Genomic DNA, 23,535 nt, shown 5'->3' with positions numbered 1-23,535 from the left:
TGGGTGGGTAGGGAAGTGGGGGGCGCTATGGGGGACTTTTGGGATAGCATTGGAAATGTAATTGAGGAAAATATGTAATAAAAATATTAAAAATTTAAAAAAAAGAAATAAGTGTAGGGTTTTTGTTTTTACTTAGGATTAAATATATAGCCTGAAACATTCTAGGCAAGTACTCACTCTATTGTAGGCTTAGATTTTTCAAAACTTACTTTTAATAGGGGTTCTTAAATGTTTTACCCTCCCTTCTAGCCCACCACCCACCAGAGGTTGTGGAAAAGAAAAGTTATTAGGATATGGGGGAAGTGGACTTGTTTTGAAATAGTTCTTTGGAGCAAATCCAATCTGTGTTGTCAGGATATCAGCAGTTCAGTTCACACAAATCAGCAGTGGCAGCTCCATCCACTCTCAAACACCATTCACAATTCAGAAACAGCAGGTCGATCCAGAAAAAGCCGCAAGACTCTGCTGTATGCTGTTGAGAAGAAGTTCCTTGGGGCAATTTCAATATCCAATTGTCAGGATACTAGCAGTCTAGTTCAGTAGTGTCAGGATAGCAAACATGAATCAGCAATACTGGCACAATGTAGAAGAAACAGCCAGGCTACCACCAAATCAGCAGGAGTCAGCAGGAGTGACCAGAACCAGCACCAACTACAGGAGAGGTTCTCTGCAGTGCCTCTCTTAAGGAAGGGGAAGATCAGCAAAGAAGAAGACAAAAGACCAACAAAGCACTGGAAAGTTAGTTGTGCAAGCCCATCCTCACTGTTCCTTGAGTCCTATTTATACTCCCTCCAAACCTCCAATGGGTCTTGCCTCAGAAAAACACCATGTGAGTCTGTATTAGCTGACATATTCAGAAACTTCCCCTTCACTCAGCCAATCAGCCCTGAGTCCACAGAAGTGGCAAGAAGCTGCCAGAACACCACCAGAAGTTTTTTGGGTGCTTTTCTCTCTGTGGAGTCATGACAAATGATGACCAATAAACAATGAATGGTAAGGTGAACCAATATCATCCAGCATTGTCCACTGTCTGTTGGGTTATATTTCTATTCCTTCTAAATATCACATGCCCTTTCACCTGTGTGCCCCAGCAAATATCATTTGACATAACTGACTTTTCAAAGAAACCAGAAGTTTCCACTTCATTCTATCACTGAGCTATATCTTTGAGCCTAGCATTCAGAGATTTCTTGATGGTTTAATAGGAAGGTACTTGAAGTACCACAGGGGACAAGTAGCAAAGAATCAAGTCTAGACTATCTGGGCTTTTAAAAGGCAGGATAGGGGCTATAGAGATGGCTCAGTGGTTAAAAGTGCTTGCTGCTCTACCAGAAGACTTGAGTTTGGTTCTTAGCACTCACAACAACCTACAGCTCCAGGCAATCCAAAGCATTCTTGGGCCATGGGCACATGCACATGTGATACTCTCCCCTGCTCCTCCCTCCCACTCTCCCTCCCTCCCTCTTCTCCCTCTTCCTTTCCTTTTACCTTTCTCTCTCACTCTTACTCTATCTCACATACATGTAGACATACATTTTTCTCAACCACTTTAATAAGGATTCAACCTCTCCTTGAGCTCGCTACCCACCAGAGGTAGCAGAAAAGAAAAGTTATCAGGATATGAATAAGTAGACCTGTTTAGAAATAGTTCCTTGGGGGCGAGTCCCATCTTCATTGTCAGTGTATCAGCAATCCAGTCCTCTAGCAAAACACCAACATAAATGAGCAGTGGCAGTCCAGTTCATTCGGCAGTCACCACTCATAAATCAGCAGCTGCAGACCAGTTCATTCAGCAGATACCACACAAGAATCAGCAAGGGCAGTTCAATCCAGAAGCAACTGCAAGGCTCACCAACCAGCCTGAGTCCACCATGGAAGTAGCAAGAAGCCATAGGATCCTCAAGAGAAGTCCTTTGGGGAGCTTCTCTCTATGATGTCACCCCAAGTGGAGCTCAGCAATGGAATCTAAAGTGAACCAATACGTACATATCCTTAGCGAAGAATAGTGAGGTGGAGCAAAGCGAAGGAAGGTTCGAGCTCCCACTGTCTGTGGGGTCAGATTTATTATATTCCTTCTAAACATCATCCATCCTTTCACGTGCTTGCTATAGCAAAAACATCCTTTCACCTGTGTCTGCTTCAGCAAAACATCCTTTCACCTGTGTCTGCTTCAGCAAAACATCCTTTCACCTGTGTTTGCTTTAGCAAAACATCCTTTCACCTGTGTTTGCTTTAGCAAAACATCCTTTCAGCTGTGTGCCCCAATAAGACATCATTTGACGTAACTGGTTTTTCGAAGAAACCAGAAGTTTCCACTTCACACTCACGTGCAAATGAAAAGTTTAGAACATAAATCTTAAAAGGCAGAGTAAAGTAGAGTAGGTTTGACACAGATGGACTTGAATTTGAATGTCAGACACCTCCACTACTCATTTGCTCTGTGACCTTGCTTAATTAACATCACTGAGCCTTATTTTTTTCATCCGATTCTTTTTTTTTTTTTTAAGTAGACTAATAATCCAAACTTTTTTTGGACAGTAGTGAAGGTTAAGTGAGATGAGACATGCGAAGAGCATTGTGGTCAGACACATTGCATGTCCTATATAAAAAGGAGTCTGATCACTGGGCCCAGAATACCTGGAGTCCCTACAGGCAAATTCTTGTTTTTCAAAAGCATCAGTCAATCTGATAGAGAGACTAGACCTACATGGCTGAAACCTTAGCTGACGAAATCATTCTAGATTTAAGGTCCTGACATCTCACAAAGGAGGGATAGAAGTAAAGTGGGAATACGTTTGGGGAGGTGGGAGTCCCAGCATAAGCAGAGACTCACATTAGGAACATCTGTGTCTACAGCAGTGTAGTACATGAAGCCAGGCGAGAAAAATAGTGGGAGCACCCTGGGTAGTGGTCCAAAGAACACATTGACCCAGCCCATTACTCGGCCTCCTTTTCAAAGCATTACTTGAAGCACATTTTTACTGGGTACATCTCCAAATACCTCAACTCATACGAGGCATCCTGAAAACAGCTGAAAGCAGCTGACATGAACGAACACTCTCCAGATTCAGAGTGTGTCAGAAAGCTGCCAATACTGTAAATAAGGATCTATCTATCCAAATGCAGACTAGCACCTGCGTGTTTACAGCCTGCTACCTGGTAGCAGGGCGACCTTACGTTCTTTGTGGCACCTGCAGCAGAGGTCTGGCACAGCTTAGTAAAGCAAGACTGCTGCTGTTTCGATTGTTTTGTTTTCCCAGTTTTGAAACAGAGTCTCAATAGGTAATGTGAAGTTTCTGCCTTTGTCTCCTGACTGCTGAGATAATCAGCATGTATGTGCCTTCACTCCTGGCTGAAGCAATGATTGTGTGAGATGACTCTAGAGCTTTGACCAGAATACCTGCAGAGCAGATTGAGTGCCTTGCCCAGGGATCATGTTCTATGTTTCCTGTGACTTAATAATTAATGCAGCCATACATTGATTCATCAAGATGGGATATTCCCCCTGAAAATCCTAAGCGTGTATGTGGCTCAGCACCTGGCAATGTCTAGAATATACCTCCTGTCCTGCCTAACACAGTGTATAACCAGCATCTCCTAGGCAATGGCTAGGGATTGGGGGAGAGGAGGAGGAAGAGCAAGAGCATCTCTGAGCTCTAGGCAGAAATAATAGTTTCCATATTGCTTTCAAGGGTTCACAGGGGCTCGCTGGGACTTCTGGCCTCCTGGGAGCAACTGGTATCCCAGGTTTAAAAGGTAAGGAACATTTTGTCTTCTGATGTGTTTGCCTAGACCAAGGTGATGTTCTACCAATCCACAACTCAGGAGTAGGGGGAGCTGTGTTAAGGGAGAAAATGAATTTTGTTTGTATTTCCCGTTTGGCTAAACACACTCTGCACTCCTTGTTCTTCAAAGACATTGCAAACAACAGTGTCACATGCCAAAATCTCTTCCCCGGGCTTTCATGGACAATAAACAAACAAACAAACAAACAAATCAACATTCCATTCGCTTTGTATTTTGATACACCAAAACAGCAACATAGAACTTCAACTCAAAACACCTCTTCCCCTGATGAGCACAGCCCCATAGGCAGGACCAATTCTCTTGTTTAAATGAATCACCATTCCATTCTTGTAGTATTTCAGGGCCCACTTACCATCTTCTCACATGTGCTGGGCCATGTTTCCAGTACAGGGGTGCTGTGTATAAATCATCTCATTCTAGTAGCTTGTTAGCACCCCATTTCCTTTTACCCAGTGGATGCTTTTGTCAAGAAGCCCCTCTGACTGTTTTGAATCTGAATTGAGGGGGAAAATATATTGAAAAGACTGGGTGAAAAAAATGAATAATTGTTTCTTCTGACCATTTGAAATAAATATTTTTTATACCTGCAGGAGATCAAGGCCAAACACTTGGCATTTCTGGAAGCCCAGGACCCAAGGGACAGCCTGGAGAATTAGGTTTTAAAGGTAGGGCTAGTACATTTTTGTCCATATCTCACAAATGCTTCAGAACTGAAGACTAGAGTGACTTTTGGGGATCATTCCCAAGTTCTTTAGCTTCCATCCAGTGGATACCTATAGTTTTCCCAAGCAAACTGATTTACACCACTGATACGTACCTTTGGCATGGTGTACCAACTACCTCAAACTTCATTTACCTATTTTCCTCTAATGTTTACCGCAAAAATATTTCAGCCCATCATTTTTTATTCTAGAAGGAAGCCAGAAACTGTCTACTCACTTCTCAGATGGGTAACACCTTCCAAATATGAAAACAACTGCCATAAATCTTTTCCCGAGTTTCTTCACTGAATCAAGTCCCCTGAACATCTCAAAATGTTTTTACCTTCCAACTTATGTTTTCCCGTGGAGGAGTGCAATTCCAGAAATAGAGATTAATCATTCAGCAATTGATTGATCTTCTAGGTGTCAAAGGAAAAGATGGACTAGTTGGTGATAGAGGTTACCCAGGAAACAAAGGTGATGGTGGAAAAGTTGGAATTACTGGAGATCCTGGCTTCCCTGGCTCCCCAGGTACCATGCTACTTGAAAACTTTATTTTGAAGAAGTTAGGATTCACTTCAAGCCATACCGTATTCTAAATGTCCACCTTGGTTTCACACTTAGGACTTCAAGGGATTTCAGGTATGAATGGAGACCCAGGCCTCCCAGGTTCCTCTGGCCATCTGGGGTCAATTGGCCGCCCTGGACCCTCAGGCTTAATAGGACCTAAAGGTATGTGTGTTTGCTAGCAAGGAGTGGGAGAAGTGTCTTTCCCCCAATAACAGGGGGCAACTCCTCCATCTTAGAATGTAGCAGCTAGGCCTAAGCCAGGTAAAATGGGGTGTTATATGAGGATTAATTAGAAAGACAGGTGTAGAATGAGCTAGAGAGATGGCTCAGGGGTTAAGAGCACTTTTTCTTTGCAGAGAATCTGAGTTGGATTCCTAGCACCCACATGGTGACTCGTAACCATCTATAACTCCAGTTCTAGGTGATCCAGTTCCTTCTTCTAAGGCACCAGGCATTTGTATAGTACACAGATATACTTGTAGAAAAAATTCTCATACACAAAATTAAATAAATATCAAAAATTAATTGAAAAGCCAGAGAAGAAGAAAGGTGAACAATTATAAATCAGAATAGAAGAATGTCATACGCCTAGCAGTGGTGGCCCATGCCTTTAATCCCAGAACTTGGGAGGTAGAGGCAGGTGGATTTCTGAGTTTGAGGCCAGCCTGGTCTACAGAATGGTTCCAGGACAGCCATGGCTATACAGAGAAACTGTGTCTTGAAAACAAAAAAACAAAACAAAACAACAACAAAGATGAAGAAGAATGTCAGATCCACGAAGAAAAGAATTAACAAGAAAAATATTAGTTACCCATTACTAAAATGAAATCCCTGTGGTTGATTACTTAGAAAGAAAATAAATTTATCTTATAATTTTTGAGGCTCTAAATCCAAACAGCTATGGTGCTGGCTTTATGGAGGAATAGCCCCTAAGAATGTCACCTCATGGGGATGCCATCTATGTCACCCCACCCCACCTCATGGGGGATGGCATCATCACATATTATGAGAGAGAGAGAGAGAGAGAGAGAGAGAGAGAGAGAGAGAGAGAGAAGGAAATCACAACTCAACAGAAAGCCAACGTGAGGGGTAGGGTGAGTCATACTCTTCTGTAGCAATTCATGATTTTGAGAGCTCAGGGTCCACGAGAATTACCTTATTACCTTATTCCTTCTCTGTGGAAAATCCCAGTGACCAAAGTCACTTTCACTAAGCCTCTCTTGTTAAAGATCCCACCACCTCGTAATATCATCAAAATGGGAACTTTGGGGACCACATAAAACCACAGCCAAGTGTGATGGTTAATATTGTCAACTTGATCAGATCTAGACAAGCTTTGGCGATACCTTTTAAGAGAAAATACGGATTAGGTTAGCCTTTGGATATGCCTGTTAGGAATTACCTAGATTGGGTTGAGTTAGGTAGAAGCACCTTAACTTTGGCCATTCAATTGGTAGTGGTCAGAGACTGAATAAAATAGGAGAAAGTGATCTGAGAACCACCATTCAATGCCATCTGCTTCATGATTATGGATGCAACATAACCCCCTGCCTCCTCAAGTTGCTGCTGCCACATTTTCCTTGATACGATAGATAGTCCCCTCAAACTACAAGACAACTACTATAAGACTTTCCTTTTTTAAGCTGTTTATAAAGTATCTGATCATGGAAATGAGAAATGTAACTATGATATGAAGCCATAGCAGAAAGTTATTACTCTGGCGTATGTTGTCTTTCTCTGCTTTAATGGTAGAACCAGTTTCGGGGAGAAGACAACTCAAGGGCCTGGCATTGCTACTCCTACATTCTATTAAAAATACCTACTGTAGGCAGCAGGAGCAAGGATGTGTTTCAATTGGTAGAGTGCTTGTCCAGCATATACAAGGACCCCCTATGTTCACTTCCTAGCACTACAGAAAGCAAGAGTTATGACACATCTGTAATCTCTGCACTCTGGATGTAGATGAAGGAAGATGAGAAGTTCAAGGTCACACTCACCTACGTTGAGAGTTATAGGTATCCCGGGATTTACAAGACTCTATCTCAAACAAACAAACAAACAAACAACATCATCAACAACAAAAACCAAGAAAAGCAGGAAGGCGTATTTATTTGGTCTTGTGATTTTAGAGGTTTTAGTCCACAGTCATCCCTTGGCTTCATTGTGCCTGGACCTGTGATCAGGATAGGGAGTGTATTGTAGAGCTGAGCTTCTCACTGCCTGGCGATCAAGCAGTAAAAGGCAATACCAGAAAAAAACAATACCCCCTTTCATGACATGGCCCCAATTAACTACTTCCTCCAATTGCACCCCACTTTGTAAGTTCTTCTACCACTCAAGAACTCACTAACTAATATTTTAAGTCAAAATTGAATTAATACATTTCTAAAGTCAGGATCATTGTAATTGAATAACTTTCTAAAGGATCTAGAGAATAAACCTTCAATATTTGGTCTTTTGGGAGATATTTCAGGTCCAAACCTTATCAGCTAATTAACTGCCATCTTACTCTAAAAGGCACAGTAGCCTTTATAAGAATCATGAGAATCCAAGGTTGCAGGGTGTATGTTAGAAATTGGCTATTCTAGAGAGCATCGAGTAATGTCTCAATAAAGATAGAGCCATTTCCGATGTTTTCTCTCCTTAGGATTCCCTGGAGCTCCTGGTTTACATGGACTGAATGGACTTCCAGGCACCAAAGGCACCCATGGCACTCCAGGTAAGAAAGGCCCTGAAGGTCAAGGTCAAGGTTAAGGGCATAAAGCTCTTCGAGAACTGGGAGGAGTTGGCCATGTGTTCTTGACTGTAGTACACCCCATATCCTGGGAGTTAGATCTCCTCACTTGTCTTCAGTTAGAGAAGGAAAGAAGATGTTTCACCTTTCTGTAGGAATGAGCTCTTCTTCTAGACCACAGGAAGGTCAACTAGGCCCAGGGGCTGTCTCCCTCTGAGCTCTGTCCCCTCCCTCTGCATTTCTTCCTAGGAACCAGTATTACTGGTGTTCCTGGGCCGGCTGGCCTGCCTGGTCCCAAAGGGGAAAGGGGAGTGCCAGGAATTGCCATCGGAGATCCAGGGAAACAAGGCTCAAGGGGACAAAAAGGTGACCAAGGTAAGTAAGCCCAAATCAGGACTTGCAGAAACTGAATGAGGCCTTGGCAGTGGATCAGAGTTTGGGATTGTTTTGGAGCCAAATGGTTCATAGGGTAGACTTGTGCTTGTCTAAGAACCCTTAACAATAACTGTGAAGAAAATGATGATGAATACCAAGTGCCCCCCCTAGCCTCCAGTTCCCCCTGGCTCTTTCCAATTCATCTCTGGACCACTTTTTCAGACTTGGGCAAAGCCAAGATGAATGCTTCTAAGGAGCAGAGTTACTCCATTTAGTAAGATCTTAGCTCCAATTTCCTTCGTGATCCATGAGGATGCTAGAATCCACCTGGCAGAAGAAACCCAAGACCGAGAGAACGTGGATCTCCTGAGGCCAAGCCTACAGGCTGCACTCAACCAGGATAGGTTGTGTTTTCATTAACCAAAGTCCACCCTGAACTCAGCTTCCCAAACTGCTTGAAGTTTTCCTGGGTGTCCCATTCTAGCTAGAACTTCTCTAAAATCATGAAACCATTCTTTAGCTTCCTTGGCAGTGTTCTGGAGACTCACCTGTCTCCCACTATATATAAAGCAAAACATGAATGCAGTCAGTCAGGACTAAAGCATATTCCAGTTCTCCCTCTCATTGAGCTGTATGTCCCCAAGCAATGAACTTACACACCTGTCTCTCAATGCCAATTGGACTTAGTTTTTTTTTTCTTTCTGTAAAAATGGATATAACAGAACTGTCTCACAGATATTTCTGAGGACTCTGTGAACAGTACGGTAATATGAGTTTGCTGAGCATATCTCAGTGCCCAGCAGATGCCCCAGAAACACTGGGCACCATGCTATTACATGCCAGTTGGGAAGTAGTAACTGCAGTATATTTGGAGCCTGAGGTCTCATCACACTTTCTGTTTACATAGTGTGTGTATCCCAGGAACCAGGGTCATACATTCATTCATTTCCTGCTGCAATTTGATTTGGGGCATCTGTTGTTTCTGTGTTTAATCCTTCCTTTGGTCTGGGCAAACATGTTCTTTTGGGGAATCTAGAGAAAGGCTCAAAGGACGGTCTGAGCCTGCAAAGCAACTGTGGCTTCTTTCCCAGGACACAGAGAAGAGGGAACCAGACGGAAGCATATGGCATTTCTCCTTCTGTTTGTAAATCTTGACTGTGAATTTCTGGTTATCAAATTATTCACTTACTTTAGCTGACATAAAATTATAATTACAATTACAGTAAACAGCACACATCAAGATGGATATATTATAGAAACATAATGATGAGGGGCAGCAAGTCACAAGGGAATACTCTTGGTGTGGTTCCCTCATTAGATGTTCAAAATAAGCAAAACAACCAACATATTGTCTAGGGATGCCAATATTCATGAAGAAATTATGACAAGAAGGAAAGAAGTGAACATAGAATTAGGAAATGGTTCTCTGAGAGGAGGGGGTGGAATCTATAGAGACTACACACATAATTACCAAGATAATGCCATCTTCGTTTTTCTTTAGTGGGACAATGAAGTACAGATGTGTTCATCATACTTAGATTATTCTTTACTGAAGCAATTTGTTAAAAAAAAAATACAGCATGTATTGTGCCCACCAGAGGAAACGGTCTGTGATTTGGTAGTGGAAGTAAAACAGCCTGAGCCTGAGAACACTCCGTTCCCTGTGCTCACAATACCTTTCACTAAATGATTTGCAATTATATTGTTGTTTTCATACTTGCATTAAATCTTTAGAGCCTACATTTATGTATTTAAAGTTTCTCGGGGTTTGGCATTGGAAGGAGCTAGCAAAATGGTTATTTGGCATTTGCAGCTCCTTATTTAGAACATTTTAGTTTTAATAAAAAAAAAAAACATACAAGCAAGGACTCACAATATGGCTCAGTGGATAAAGATACCTAAATTATAAGCCTGACAACCTGAGTTCCACTGCTGGAACCAAAGTAAAGGGTGATGGAGAGACCCAACTCTACAGAGTGACCATCTGGACTCCACTCATGCACTGTGGCACACACACACACACACACACACACACACACACTAGTGATAAGTTTTTAAAGACATGAGATTTTGGCACTATTTTAGTTCAGTATATTTATTTATAAAATCAAGAATTAGATAAAGAGCATGCATGTCTTTTAAAAATTGACATGGAGGACTCTATGATTCTGTGAGCAGCTCCATTATATGGTGTTATATGGTATTTTACTTATTGGTTTTGCATAATTCTAGGTGATATAAATACATACATTTTCTATATGCACATATACACATATAAACCTCTGTTTCGGGGGAAAAGCGTGCAAAACATATCTTTCTTTCAGTTCCTTACCTCAGTGAAAAAGAAAAGTACTTCAGAGACTCGTCACGACACAGCGGACAACACATGTAGCTTTTTTGTGCTTGTTTTGTTTTCCCTAAAGTTAGCAAGAGTGTTTTCTCAAAATCAACGTTTTCATCTCTAGTTTCCCTTGTGATTCAAAATATCAATGAGCTATTTTTAAACACCTGCGTTGGCTAATCTACCATCTTTTGACACATTTACAAGGTTGTCCCAGCTTTTAAAAGATGGATATAAGAAGGAAAATTGGGTAACAACATTTTTGGATTTTTCCTCTCACACACAAAAAGGAATCTCAACCAATGGGTTTTTATCAGACAGATTCCACTGAACTTTCTTATTGGACTCTCCATCAGAATATGCCAGTTAACACATTTGTTCCATACTTAGCATACAGCAGGAACTTTCACTTGTGTATAGATAGTTTTGACGTTTCCCCTTCTTATCATATGTTTTTAGCATACATTAAATAAATATCTCGTCATTTGGTGTAAGTTTTTGTTTTTTTAACATATAGTAGAATTGTTTACACAAACAAAAAACATGTAAAGTAATATGGAAGCCTAAGCAAGGAACATAACTATATACTTTGGCCAAAGGGTGACAGGTATCTAGTACAATGAAATATGATCAACATGCAACTAAGCAGTAATTCCACTAAGTCACCTACAAAAGACTGGTTGTTGTTGTTGCTGCTGCTGCCGCTGCTGTTTGCCTAGATGTGCCAGAAGAGAGCAGGGAATCTTAGGGCACACATGAGCATCCATAATCTTTTTGCTGTCTCCGTTCTGGATGATCTGGTCTCAGTCATACATAACTTTGGGGCAGCATCAGACAGAACTGGCAGTTAGGGAAGCTTGATGAACCAGTGTGTATACTAACAACACTTTGAAACTTAAATTCCAGCTGCTCAACCAAGCTTTCTTTCTGATCTGGAGGAAAAACAGCCTAAAAGATTTCCATCCCCGGTGAAATTGGGGAGCTAGAAATTTCCACAGCTCGGTCTCAGTAAAATGAAGCTCCAGCTGGAAAGAAAGAAGCTGAGCCTGATTTACTGTTGTCAGCTTGCTGGGAAGTTCGGATGAATGGAAGACGGCCCTCTACTGGTGTCTTCTGCTCTTGCAGCTATTTCATGGCTTCCGTTTTTCTGAATGCATTTGGCCATTTCCAGGACGTGGGAAGCCCACCGAGCCCTATTTTATTTATTCTTTGCAGGTTCCCCAGGTCTTCAAGGTCCTGCTGGTACCCCTGGAGCCCCAGGCATCTCCTTGCCCTCAGTCATAGCAGGACAGCCTGGTGACCCTGGGCGGCCAGGCCTAGATGGAGAACGAGGTAAAAATAAGAAACCCCAAACACATCTGGCCACCTTACTTTAATGTGGGCAGACATGCTGTATATAACGCAGCCCTTTCCCTATTGCTGGAAATACATGGATCTGCTTGGCCTCAATTTATTCCCTCTCATCAAGATTTGAGAGACTGGAACTGGCTGTATTTTTGCTGAAGTGTTTTGCAAAGTGTGGGCATGTGCGCTTCAGGGACCTGTACTAGGAGTGGGCTTTGGCTACCTAACTCCCTAGGCCTTCAGCAGCTTCCTATCTCTTTGCACTTCCTTACTTCTCCCATCTTATCCCTAGGCCGCCCAGGCCCTCCAGGTCCTCCAGGTCCCCCTGGGCCATCCTCAGATCAAGGCGATCCTGGAGACTCTGGCTTCCCTGGAATTCCAGGCCTTCAAGGGTTCAAGGGAAACCAAGGACTTCCAGGTTTCTCTGGCCTCTCTGGAGAGCTAGGGCTAAAAGGTAAGTCTGTTCTACCAGCTTCCAGACCCATCAGTCACCACTGAACAGTCCAGTCGCCCTGAAGAGGCTCACGATGGATGGTGCTTTTCCTGACTGGTCCCCCTCTGTCACCATCATGCCAACACCTCACATGTTTTCCTTTGGTCCTTACCAGGCATGAGAGGGGAACCTGGCCTCATGGGGACTCCTGGCAAGATCGGGCAACCAGGAGACCCAGGATTTCCTGGGATGAAGGGGAAGGCGGGACCAAGAGGTGAGTGCAGGGCCAAGCCTGAGCCTCAGAGGGAAGGGGTACAGCATGAAGTTGAGGTTCTTTTGGAAGCCATGTTGTCCACCATACCACAAAACTAACTAGGGCATCATGCTCCCAAGCCCAGGAGGTAGTCTCCCTCCTTTGGAGATACCACCATGCCAATCTACTGCCAGAACTGAAGGTCCCTACGGGTCCACTACCATTGGTACCTGACCTCCCTCTGTATTATTTCTGCATTGCACCTAGACCACTAAGCTCATTTTCTAAGTTCAGAAAAGAAACAAAATTCTTTCTATCCTCAAGCCAAATGCCAACTATTCAGTCTATCAGCCACCCCAGAGGGCTCTGTCTCCTAGCATGCCTTGTATCTGCTCACTTTCTATCAGCTCTGATGCTCCCTTGAGGTCTATGCCATCAGCAGTTCTCCTGTAGCACCCTTCCTCCCCCAACAACAATTATTTGTCACATAAAGTCGCCGGTAAAAAGCAAACCATTCTATTCATGGCATAGAAAGGAACGATGGCCCACAAAATCCTGTGTGACACCTTCCTCTTTATCTCATGCCAGCTCATGTCCCTTTTACTGTCCATTGGCATCTGAAATATTGTCCCAATTATCCTTTCTGCCCTCCTCCCCTTCCTACTAGTTCCCTTTCCCCTAATTAGTTCCTCCTCTGTTTTTATGTCACATGTGCAGTTCTTCAATTGTATCCATTTGCTTGTACATGGCGTGCTTCACTTTTCATCCTGACTGAAGAAAGTTCCTTCATGTATATGTGTCCTATTTCTTTTGTCCATTCATCTGTTAATGGACATTTAGGTTGTTCCCAAACCTTGGTTATTGTGAATACTACAGGGATAAACAAATGTGTAGGTATCTCTGTGGTATGCTGACTTGGAGTCCTACTGGGAATGGTACAGCTGGATCATATGGAAATTCTAGTTTTAGGTTTTCTAAGGGGTCCTAATATTGATTTCCATGATGCCTGCACTAGTTTACCTTCCTGTCAATACTGTATATGTTTTCTGATGCTTGCTTGCCCTTCAATCTTTAAATGTCTAGCTCCCCCTGATACTTCTGATGTTTGAATAGCTTCAGTGTAACCGTCATTGGTTATAAGAAGCCACTGGTAGCTCTGAAGCAGACCCCTCTACCCAAACCACCCCCTGCTCCCTCCCATTGTCACTACAGCACTTATTTCCTCCCCAGTACTTATAAGATTTGAACAACGGGGTTAACGGTATTTGCCAAATGGTGCTTTGTTCATCTTCATCACTAGGCCTCAGTCTCTATAAAGGTCTATCACTGCTCTTGTTTCTCATCTCCCAGAATCTTGGCAGATAGTAAGGACCCAAGAATTACTTGATTAATGAACTAGTAAACAAGCTATTCTACTTGTAAAGTGGCTGACTTGGGTGGGTCTCTTAGACTGGGATGCCAACTGCACCTCTGGAGTTGACTACATCGCTACAGTATCTTTGGTAGTGCATTCGGACCAGTGTGTAAGTTATAACTGCTTCATCCCTGACCCAAAACTCAGCTTACTAGAGTTGCAGCAGAGATTTCCTAACTGCTTTCCACCTAGTGAATTCTATACTGGGATATGGGGAGCCACAATAAGTATGACTTGCTCCCTGCCTTGCCTACAGGGACTAAGAAGAAGATGGGGAAAGGAGGTTCTATCAAGGGTTGTGTATTCTATACTGGAGGCCTCAAGTGGGAATTGTGAGCACAAAAAAACAAGAAAATAGTTGGCAACTGCCAGGCAGAGAGAAGGCTGCCTTTGTTACTCCTCTTCTCCAGCCTGACAGGTGCTGTTTCACTACCTATCTTCAGGCTTTTCCGGCCCACAGGGAGCTCCAGGACACGCACCAATTGCTGAAGCTATGCAGGTTCCTCCAGGATCTTTGGGTCAGCCAGGCATTGATGGTATCCCAGGCCTCATAGGAGACCCTGGGACTCAAGGCTCTGTGGGTCTGCAAGGTAAGAATGGCACCAGAGAACAGGTACTCACTGGGAAGCTGAAAGGCCTTGGTTGAGAGACTGAAGCTACTGGCTTGACACAGGTCTGAGAAAGTGCCTTCATCAAACATTTCCCAAGCTACTTCCCGAAGCTCCCAAACTCTTTGCCAGGGAAGGAAAAAGCTAGAAAGCCAGTGGGGCAGTGGTTATACTTGTCTTCAGAGAAAATATGAGTCTCTCCCCTAGACAGCTTGCCGTTTCTAAAGTTTTGTTTGGAGCTAGAGGAGACGTGAGTGACAAAGGAGTCACTACAAGGTAGTGTAGAAAGCAAAAGGCTGGGGACAGGAAATATGGTTTCCAAGTCTTAGCTTTGCCCCAATAGGAGTAAGTTGTTATTCTCCCTGCGACTTCACATGAGCCTTCCATATTGAGTGCTCCTCTACCTTGTGCATTTTCTCTCTTACAGGTTCCAAAGGCCTACCTGGCATCCCTGGGAAGGATGGCCCCAGTGGGCTCCCAGGCCCATCTGGAATCCTTGGTGATCCTGGTCTCCCTGGACTACAAGGACCTCCAGGATTTGAAGGTCAGGCTAACAAAACTTGGACACTTAGTCAACCATGTGGTAAATTTGTCACTATGAGGTGGCTCACAGGCTGAGTTCTTGTCTCTCTTTATGTTCTATTACTATGAAGAGACGCCATGACCAAGACAACTCTATGAAAGAAAGCATACCAGGATTGGAGTATTGCTGTGACAGGCATGATCATGCTTTTGTTGAAGGAATATAAAAGACATTGTGACTTTGGACTAGAAAAGTGATTGGATACATTAAGTAGGGTGTAATGAGCCATAATAACAGGAACAGGGAAGATAGTATTAAGGGCAATTTGGACTTTAGGGGCCTGGCTGAAGAAGTTCCAGGGGGAAATAATATTAGTAAGTAGGCTAGATACCATTCTTGTGATATTTGGCAAAGACTGTGGCTGCTTTTTGCCCTTCCCATAAAAATCTGCCTGAAACTAAACCGAAGAGTTTTGGATTAATGAGGTTCGCAGAGGAAATTTCAAGATAGCCTAGTACTGACTGTGCTGTGTGGGTTTGATAGCGCTTATATAGATCCACAATGAAAAGGAGCAGGGGAAGCAAGGGAAAAAAACAAAATTTACAGTTTGAGGAGAAAAGGAGTACTAGTAAATGTTTTGTTGGAGCCAATTCTAGTGCTCAAGAAGATAAAAAAAAATTTTTTTAATCCTGCTGCTAAATGAAATAAAGGGAGTAACATCAGGGCAAGACCCCACTTCTGGCACAATCTTATGTCTTTCTCACTGTTCTATTCCTGTGAAGAGACACCATGACAAAGGCAACTCTGACTAAAAGAAATAATTTAATTGGGGGCTTTCTTGCAGTTACAGAGGTTTAGTCCATTATCATCCTGAATGGAACATGGCAGTAGATAGGTAGGCACTGGAGCAGTAGCTGAGAGAGATACGTCCTGATCCATAGGAAGACAGATATACATACACACACACATACATACATACACATACACATACACACACACACACACCCGAGAGAGAGAGAGAGAGAGAGAGAGAGAGAGAGAGAGAGAGAGAGAGAGAGGTCTTTTGAAACCTCCCAGTGACACACTTCCTCCAATAAGGCCATACTTCCTAATCCTTCTCAAATAGTGACATTCCTGGTGACTAAGTGTCTTAGTTAGGGTTTTCCTGCTGTGAACAGACACCATGACCACAGCAACTCCTGTAAGGACAACATTTAATTGGGACTGGCTTACAGGTTCAGGGGTTTAGTCCAACATTGTCTAGGCAAGAGCATGGAGGCATCCAGGCAGGCATGGTGCAGGAGGAGCTGAGAGTTCTACATCTTCATCTGAAGGCTCCTAGCATAATACTGGTTTCCAGGCAGCTAGGATGAGGGTCTTAAAGCTCATACCCAACAGGGCCACACCTCCTAATAGTACCACACCCTGAGCTGAGCACATACAAACCATCACATTAAGCATTTGGCTATATGAACCTATCACAGTCTTTCTTATTCAAACCATCACATTGTTCTTCTCTTCACACTGCACAGGCTCCAGCTTATGATGAGAAGTCCTGTATGATTCAGGAAGGCAACAAACTTCTCCACATCCTTGTCTGGGCTCTCCTCCAGCTATCTATCTATCTATCTATCTATCTATCTATCTATCTATCTATCTATCTATCTATCTATGAATCTATCTATCTATCTATCTATCTATCTATCTATCTATCCCAGTATCTTGCTGCAAGCCCAGTTTGCCCTCAAAGTCACTATGTAAGCCAAGTTGGCTTCAAACTCTTGATTTTCTGCCTTTGCTTCTCATGGCTTTCTGTCCTGTCCTGACATGGATGAAAAAATACAACAAATTACTTGTCCTTGGTATAGAATTCTTCTAAAGCTCAGTAGTAAAATGTTGAAGTACAGTGGTCATATCCACCATGGACAAGAGAGGCAGATGCAACTTTGCCCTTCTAATGCTAATGTTACTTATAATGCTTCTGATTCAGCAGCTAGTTATGTCCTGTGAGAGATGCCAAGGGTATGGATGAGAAGGATTCCACTCCGTTTACTCTTAGAACCAAAGACCGGGAGGCTGAAGAAGGGGAATGGATAGTGTACTCTTTTAAAATGGGAAATATTTAGCTGGGCACATACATGACTTGGAGTTGTAACTCCATTAGCTTCTAGCTGGGGCAGCTCAGAACCTCATTTTCCTCAACTGTAGAACAGGGGGTATTAGGATCAAGTGTTTGAACACATGCATATGATGTGCCTTACAAATGTTTAGGATCAATGAGTGGCTAGTGTTATTATCATCTGAAGCATGCTGACTTTTATGTCCTTTTCTTCTCAGGAGCTCCAGGAAATCAGGGCCCCATTGGGCAGCCTGGGATGCCTGGGCACAGTGTCAGAGTGGGCTACACACTAGTAAAACACAGTCAGTCAGAACAGGTGCCACTATGCCCCACTGGGATGAGCCGGCTCTGGGTGGGTTACAGCTTGCTCTTCGTGGAGGGGCAGGAGAAAGCCCATAACCAGGATCTGGGTAAGTACAGCTAGTCCTTGCTCCCTGACCCTACGAGGATTGAGAACTGACCACTTTTCTTCTCACAGCCCTTTCGACCCATAGTTATGAAATAGGCCACAGCTCTGGGGTCAATTGGATTTTGATTCAAATGCTGATCCTACTGCTTCAAAGCCACAGGCCCTGGGTAAATTATTCAACCTCTCCAAGCTTTCATCCTCCCTCAATGGGACTAAGCCATTTCTACTATCTGTCACATAGAGTGCTGGAAGGAATTCATGAATCACCCAATGTAAAATATATTTAAGCCTCCATTAAGTATTAGTGATTAGTAATAACAATAGTAACATGACCTGCAAGGGCAGTGATGATTGCCCAAGGATTAATTGCGTTAGCAGCAGGTGTGCTAACTCTTAGATGTGAATTCCGTCTACTAAATGTCGGTTTTACAAAGCAGATTAATTAGGGAGTGATTCTTCACTTTATCAAAAGATTCTCATCATTATTCAACTCCCCTGGTAACTTTATGATAAAATTTGATCCTCAGACTCCAGCACCTACCAAAGTCATAGGACTGTAAGAGCACTGTACTCTCCGAGCAAGCATTTAGAAGGAAATTCACATCTTCGGCTACTCCAGGCCTTGTGCCTCTGCCCTTTAGCCAGCACTTAGCTGATTCTTGTCCATCTTCTCTTCCCAGGATTTGCTGGCTCCTGCCTGCCCCGATTCAGCACCATGCCCTTCATATACTGCAACATCAATGAAGTGTGCCACTATGCCAGACGCAATGATAAATCCTACTGGCTTTCCACTACTGCCCCCATTCCCATGATGCCTGTGGGCCAGACCCAGATTCCCCAGTATATCAGCCGCTGCTCTGTATGTGAGGCACCCTCACAAGCCATTGCTGTACACAGTCAGGACATCACCGTCCCACAGTGCCCTCTGGGCTGGCACAGCCTCTGGATCGGATACTCCTTCCTCATGGTGAGGCCTTGAACCATTCTGTCCCTCAATGAGATATAGAGAGTAGGGGTGAAGAGCTCAGGAAAGGACCCTCCCTTTGATCCTAGGCTCAAGGGGACAAAGGATAGAAAATAGTTTAACAGGAAGAGAGATGAAGATGGGAATTACAATTTTGTGGTTTGCGGGGTAGAAGGGGCTTTAGATAGCAATTTGAACCTGATTTTCTGGACTGAGAACCTGTATGTGTCACAAGTCAAGGCCCTACTCTATATGTCCTTCAGTTTTCTCACTATGAAGGGAAGACTAGAACTGTAATCTGAACAGATACTAAGAGAAATACTGTCCTCAACAGAGGCCAGCATGTAATTGTACTGATCAGGCTGAGAAGAATATTTACCACCTTGCAGTCTGCCCTCCCAGATCTGTCTAGCTTCTACTATTTCTTTTTGATATCTCTTCTTAAAGATTGGCGAGGAGGCATGCTGCATTTGTATGGCCTTGTGAGCCCTTCGTTGCTTCTCCAATTTTTGTGGTGTAAAGGTGTGCTGTGTGTCTAGCTAGGAAAGAGAACATCAGTAGTACCGAGGAGATGGTCTCATACCTATCTGGGGAGGTTTTTTTTTTTTTTTTTTTTCAAATGAAATCAGGAGTAAGACTAAGGCAACTCCCAGGAAAACTACAGTGTAAAGCTCACTGAAGTCCCCTGGTTGGGCAGAGCTTCTCACTGAATCGCCAAAGACTCTGGTACAACAGCTCCCACCCAAAACTGACATGTTTTCATAAGCCAGAGCCATCAGCAAAGTATCACTCTCTGAAAGTTAAGCAAACTGACAGCCTGCTAGCCACTTGCTGATGCAGATGTGCATAAAGCCTCTTCTTGGCCTCCTGTGCTTCCAGCTAATCTGAAGGGAGATGGCTGGAGTATAGACAAGAGGTCTGGGGGGGTCTAGTGACTAGAGACTGCCAGAGCAACTGTGGCCTAGAAACTGAACTCCAAGTAATCCCTCTGAAGTGAGGCCTGAGACATTTTAGGTCAAATACACCCCAGCCTTCCTTTGTCAGGTAACAACTATTGTGTGTCACTCTAGAGGGTATGGCACAGGTTGAAAATAGAAATAGAAATAGTTCTAGTAGAGGCAGTTTTAAGGATGAGAACTATAGGGGACATGCTGTTACAAGAAAGAGCACTGGGGACTACTGTACTCTTTTCCCTCTTAGAAGACAGTGCCCAGCAATGGGCTTAAAGCTTTGTTAATTCCACAACCTAAATCCAACATTGTTCCGGTGTATATGTCTGAGGACCAAGAAGATGGATCCCTAGGAAAAGGCATTTAACACACACACACACATACACACACACTCACACACACACACACACACACACACACACACCTGTGGAAATGGGGAGATAAAGGTAAACCTCACACAGCTGTGAAGTCCGAGGGAAACATTGGTTGGAATGTGATCACTGATCACGCAAGTCCCAAAGGAGCTGCTTAGAGAGGATGGTCAGTACTTGCCTCCGAAGCCCAGGTTCATCAGGCAGGCTAGAAACTGAGTGATCTGGACCCCAGAGGGGTCCAGAGTTCTAGAATGGTGCACATATGCAGTCCTGTAGAAACAGGCCATGGAGCATCTCTATGTTGACTTCTGGCAGAGCTCACACAGGCCCCTCCCTTCTGTTTCAGCACACTGCTGCTGGGGCTGAGGGTGGAGGCCAGTCCCTAGTCTCCCCTGGCTCCTGTCTTGAGGACTTCCGGGCCACTCCTTTCATCGAGTGCAGCGGCGCCCGTGGTACATGCCACTACTTTGCCAACAAGTACAGTTTCTGGCTGACAACGGTGGAGGAGAGAGGGCAGTTTCGGGAAGAGCCCGTGTCTGAGACGCTGAAAACTGGGCAGCTTCACACCAGGGTGAGCCGCTGCCAGGTGTGTATGAAAACCCTGTAGGGTACTGCCGGTCATCCAGCCCACCTCACAACACTCACCTCAACAGTCTGAGAAAGGAAGGCCTGAGCCCATCTGCCTGTCAAGTTGTACATCAATGCCTCGTTTGGACTGGACTACTGGACAATGGTCATCCCAACCCTCAGACCCAACAGATGAGCCCACTGTGCTAGGATTTGCTCTCCTGTTTCCATCCATCTGGTGCTAACATTCCATTTAGATATGTGTGTGATTACTCATGGCTACCTTAGGAAGGTGTGCTAAGCTGTCATTTGTAAAGATGGCTAGAGCTCTCTTCAAGACGTCATCACACATCATTTGAATCAAACTAGAACTCAGGATTTCCACCCTAAAAATACGTTTCTGGCTGAATATGATAGATAATTCAAGTCTGCCTAGGGCTAGCCCTCCCTACTGAAGGCAGCCTATTATATTTAGACAGGCAGTAGTATTGGAATGAGAAACCAGCCGATAGCCAGAACTGAGCTGTGATTCCTTCCAGAGTTTTGTTAAGCCCATGCCCCATCTCAAGTAGGAAAGGCTGAAAGGCCAGCATTTGGTCCTAGACAAATCACTGTCCCCTGGTCCACATCTAGAGAGATAAGACAAGTTGGCCCAGTCCAAAGTGGAACAAAGAATTCGATAAGTGTGATCAAGCTTGTCACAGAAAAACATGAGAATCACTTCTCTTTCTTCTTGGCCTAGGGCAGAAGGAGAAATACATATAGAGGTAGCAGTTTTGCTTCTGAGTCCAGGAACCAAAAGGTAAATCTCATGTCCCCATTCCCAGAAGTCCCTAGTTATTCCAAATGCCACTCAGATTTATGCAGGGTGACAAACTGAAGCTGCAGTGTGTTGGCTCCTTACATGCTGAGGCTCTTAGAGGTGTTCTGATAAAATGGCCATCCAAACACCCTCCCACAGGTAGCCTTTTAAACTATTTGACAGGTTTTTTTTTTAATTTCATAAAAATCTAGCACACACCAATGTTAGCAGACCTGAGGCACAGTCTGAGCTGGCCATGAAGTATACTGCCTTCTGTTTGAAGCAGTTCATTTTAATTACCAGTTGCGGAGAACACAATCAGTTCCACTGACATGAAGCGCTCCCTTGCAGGTGATTGGCTTCCTTGAGCACTATGTAAACCATGCCCATGCAGGCAAAGCATAACAAGTACATTCTGAGCTGTTGTTATCACCTCCTTAGATAAGTAACAAATGGTGTCAGCTTTGTACATAGCAAATAAAATTAATGAAATGCGAACATTCGGCTTTTCGAGATTCTTTGAAAGACTTTCCTAATATCCTTTCTCACTACACTTTGTGACAAAACATTGAGACAGGGGAAATGAGAAAATGATTTCGTCAAAGGGCAGAAGGAATCTTCTCCTGGTCAACAAACCCACATGTTTCACAATCAGCACACAACTCCTTTTATCTCTTTCACATGCTAGAGTTCAAGAAAGGAGTTTGCATCCTTCCCTGGCCTCAGGATCATTTACCAAGAAGTTAAAAGTAGGGGAACAGTAAAATCAGTAGAATGAAATCTTCTGACTAGAGAGGTGGCTCAGCAGTTAAGATTCCTACACAATCAGGAAGACTGGAGTTTGGGTCCCAACACCCACATGAAAAAGCAACTAGTTCTGTGTATGTCTTAACCCCAGTTTCAAGGGAAGTGGAGACAGGAGGATGGCTGGGTGTTACTGTTTTCTACTCTAACCAAGAAAACATGAGCACCAGGGTCATGGAGAGATCCTCTCTCAAAAGATTATACAGAGAGCGATAAAAGAGGACACCTGATGCCCAACGAGGACCTCCACTTCTGCTCCAAGATGTCATGCGTGTCTGTGTGAGTAAAAGCATATGTACACAAATAAATATTTAAGATGAAATCTAAACTATATGTAGGCACATGCGTGTATCTTTCATGTGCAATAACTATGTGCATATGTTTACGTATGCATAAAACGAGCCTGTGAAAGGATAAACACGAATAACCCAGGAGTTTTCAGGGAAGTTTGTAGTCCTAAAACGTCTTGGACTTGTATTTAATGGACAGATTGAATGTCACCACATGAATAGTTCTTTCTACATATAGTTCTCAATCAAAACAGTATAATTCAAACAATTTATTTAAACCTTCAAACAAAAATCAATGCTTTAAGTGAGCGATTGGTAAGGCCAGTCCAGCCCTCCACTTGCTTTTGTACATCAAGTTTTATTAGAGTACAGCCATGCTCGGTCACATGCATATTGTCTGAGGCTGCTTTTACAGAGGAGAATAGTTACGACAAAGGCCACCCAGCCTACAAAGACTAAAATATTATCTTTACAGAAAAAGTTTGCTGATCTCTGCTTCAAGTGATCATGGTTGGATTTAAGGATACGGTGACATCTAACGAAAGTATCAGTAAGGATGGAGATTGTGACCTATCAAACAGGTTTCTCCAAAAGGAAGACAATTAAGAAGTGTATATTTGACATCATTTTGACAAATATTTTGATAAAAATTACAATTATGTAAACTGCATATTCAGATAATTTAACAAGAGTATTTCTCCCTGATTCATTTATTTTATTATTTGAACGAGAAAACAGATTTCTTCTTAGTATTTAGCCCCACCTGAAAGGGCGAAGTAGAATAGTATAACCATCTCTCATCTGCCCATAGTTGCAGCGAGATGGAAGATGCTGTTTGCTTTCCAAATGCCCTCATTTCAGTTGCTGAAGACTTGAGGTCGCCATGTAAGACGAGCTGGGGAGCAATGGATTCTCGATATTCTCCTAGACTCCATAGTTTTCTGTCTTTCAGGGGTGACTTGGTGCCATTGACTTGCTGTTTTTGTTTTACTTCTGAGANAGGGACAATTGGCTCAGTCATCATCGTTATTGAGTTTGTATGCTATCTGCATCTCAGGCACTTGCTGACCAGGAAAGTTTTATGTAACAACTTCATGTTCTTGTGATGTCAGATGGAAGGCAGAAGACCACCTCATTGGGTTCTCACTAGCCT

At 43.4% G+C, this 23,535-nt stretch overlaps 1 protein-coding gene across 2 annotated transcripts in view; it reads left to right on the top strand.

The window, feature by feature from the left end:
* Positions 1-21,786, top strand: part of Col4a6 (collagen type IV alpha 6 chain) — a 318,869-nt gene extending 297,083 nt beyond the window's left edge. For both annotated transcript variants that reach the window (XM_029473623.1, XM_029473624.1), the window contains 14 exons: positions 3,693-3,756; positions 4,398-4,472; positions 4,932-5,039; positions 5,133-5,240; positions 7,726-7,797; positions 8,062-8,187; positions 11,744-11,860; positions 12,165-12,326; positions 12,481-12,579; positions 14,416-14,562; positions 15,008-15,124; positions 17,441-17,632; positions 18,312-18,598; positions 20,266-21,786. In XM_029473623.1, the coding sequence (XP_029329483.1) occupies positions 3,693-3,756; positions 4,398-4,472; positions 4,932-5,039; positions 5,133-5,240; positions 7,726-7,797; positions 8,062-8,187; positions 11,744-11,860; positions 12,165-12,326; positions 12,481-12,579; positions 14,416-14,562; positions 15,008-15,124; positions 17,441-17,632; positions 18,312-18,598; positions 20,266-20,526 (1,935 nt within the window). In that variant the 3' untranslated portion in view covers positions 20,527-21,786. The remainder of the gene's footprint in view (positions 1-3,692; positions 3,757-4,397; positions 4,473-4,931; positions 5,040-5,132; positions 5,241-7,725; positions 7,798-8,061; positions 8,188-11,743; positions 11,861-12,164; positions 12,327-12,480; positions 12,580-14,415; positions 14,563-15,007; positions 15,125-17,440; positions 17,633-18,311; positions 18,599-20,265) is intronic.
* Positions 21,787-23,535: the final 1,749 nt, after the last annotated feature.

Source organism: Mus caroli, chromosome X (assembly GCF_900094665.2).
Source record: "Mus caroli chromosome X, CAROLI_EIJ_v1.1, whole genome shotgun sequence".
NCBI lineage: Eukaryota > Metazoa > Chordata > Mammalia > Rodentia > Muridae > Mus > Mus caroli.
The sequence above is the reverse complement of the archived record's forward strand: the minus strand, read 5'-3'. Positions and strand labels throughout refer to the sequence as shown.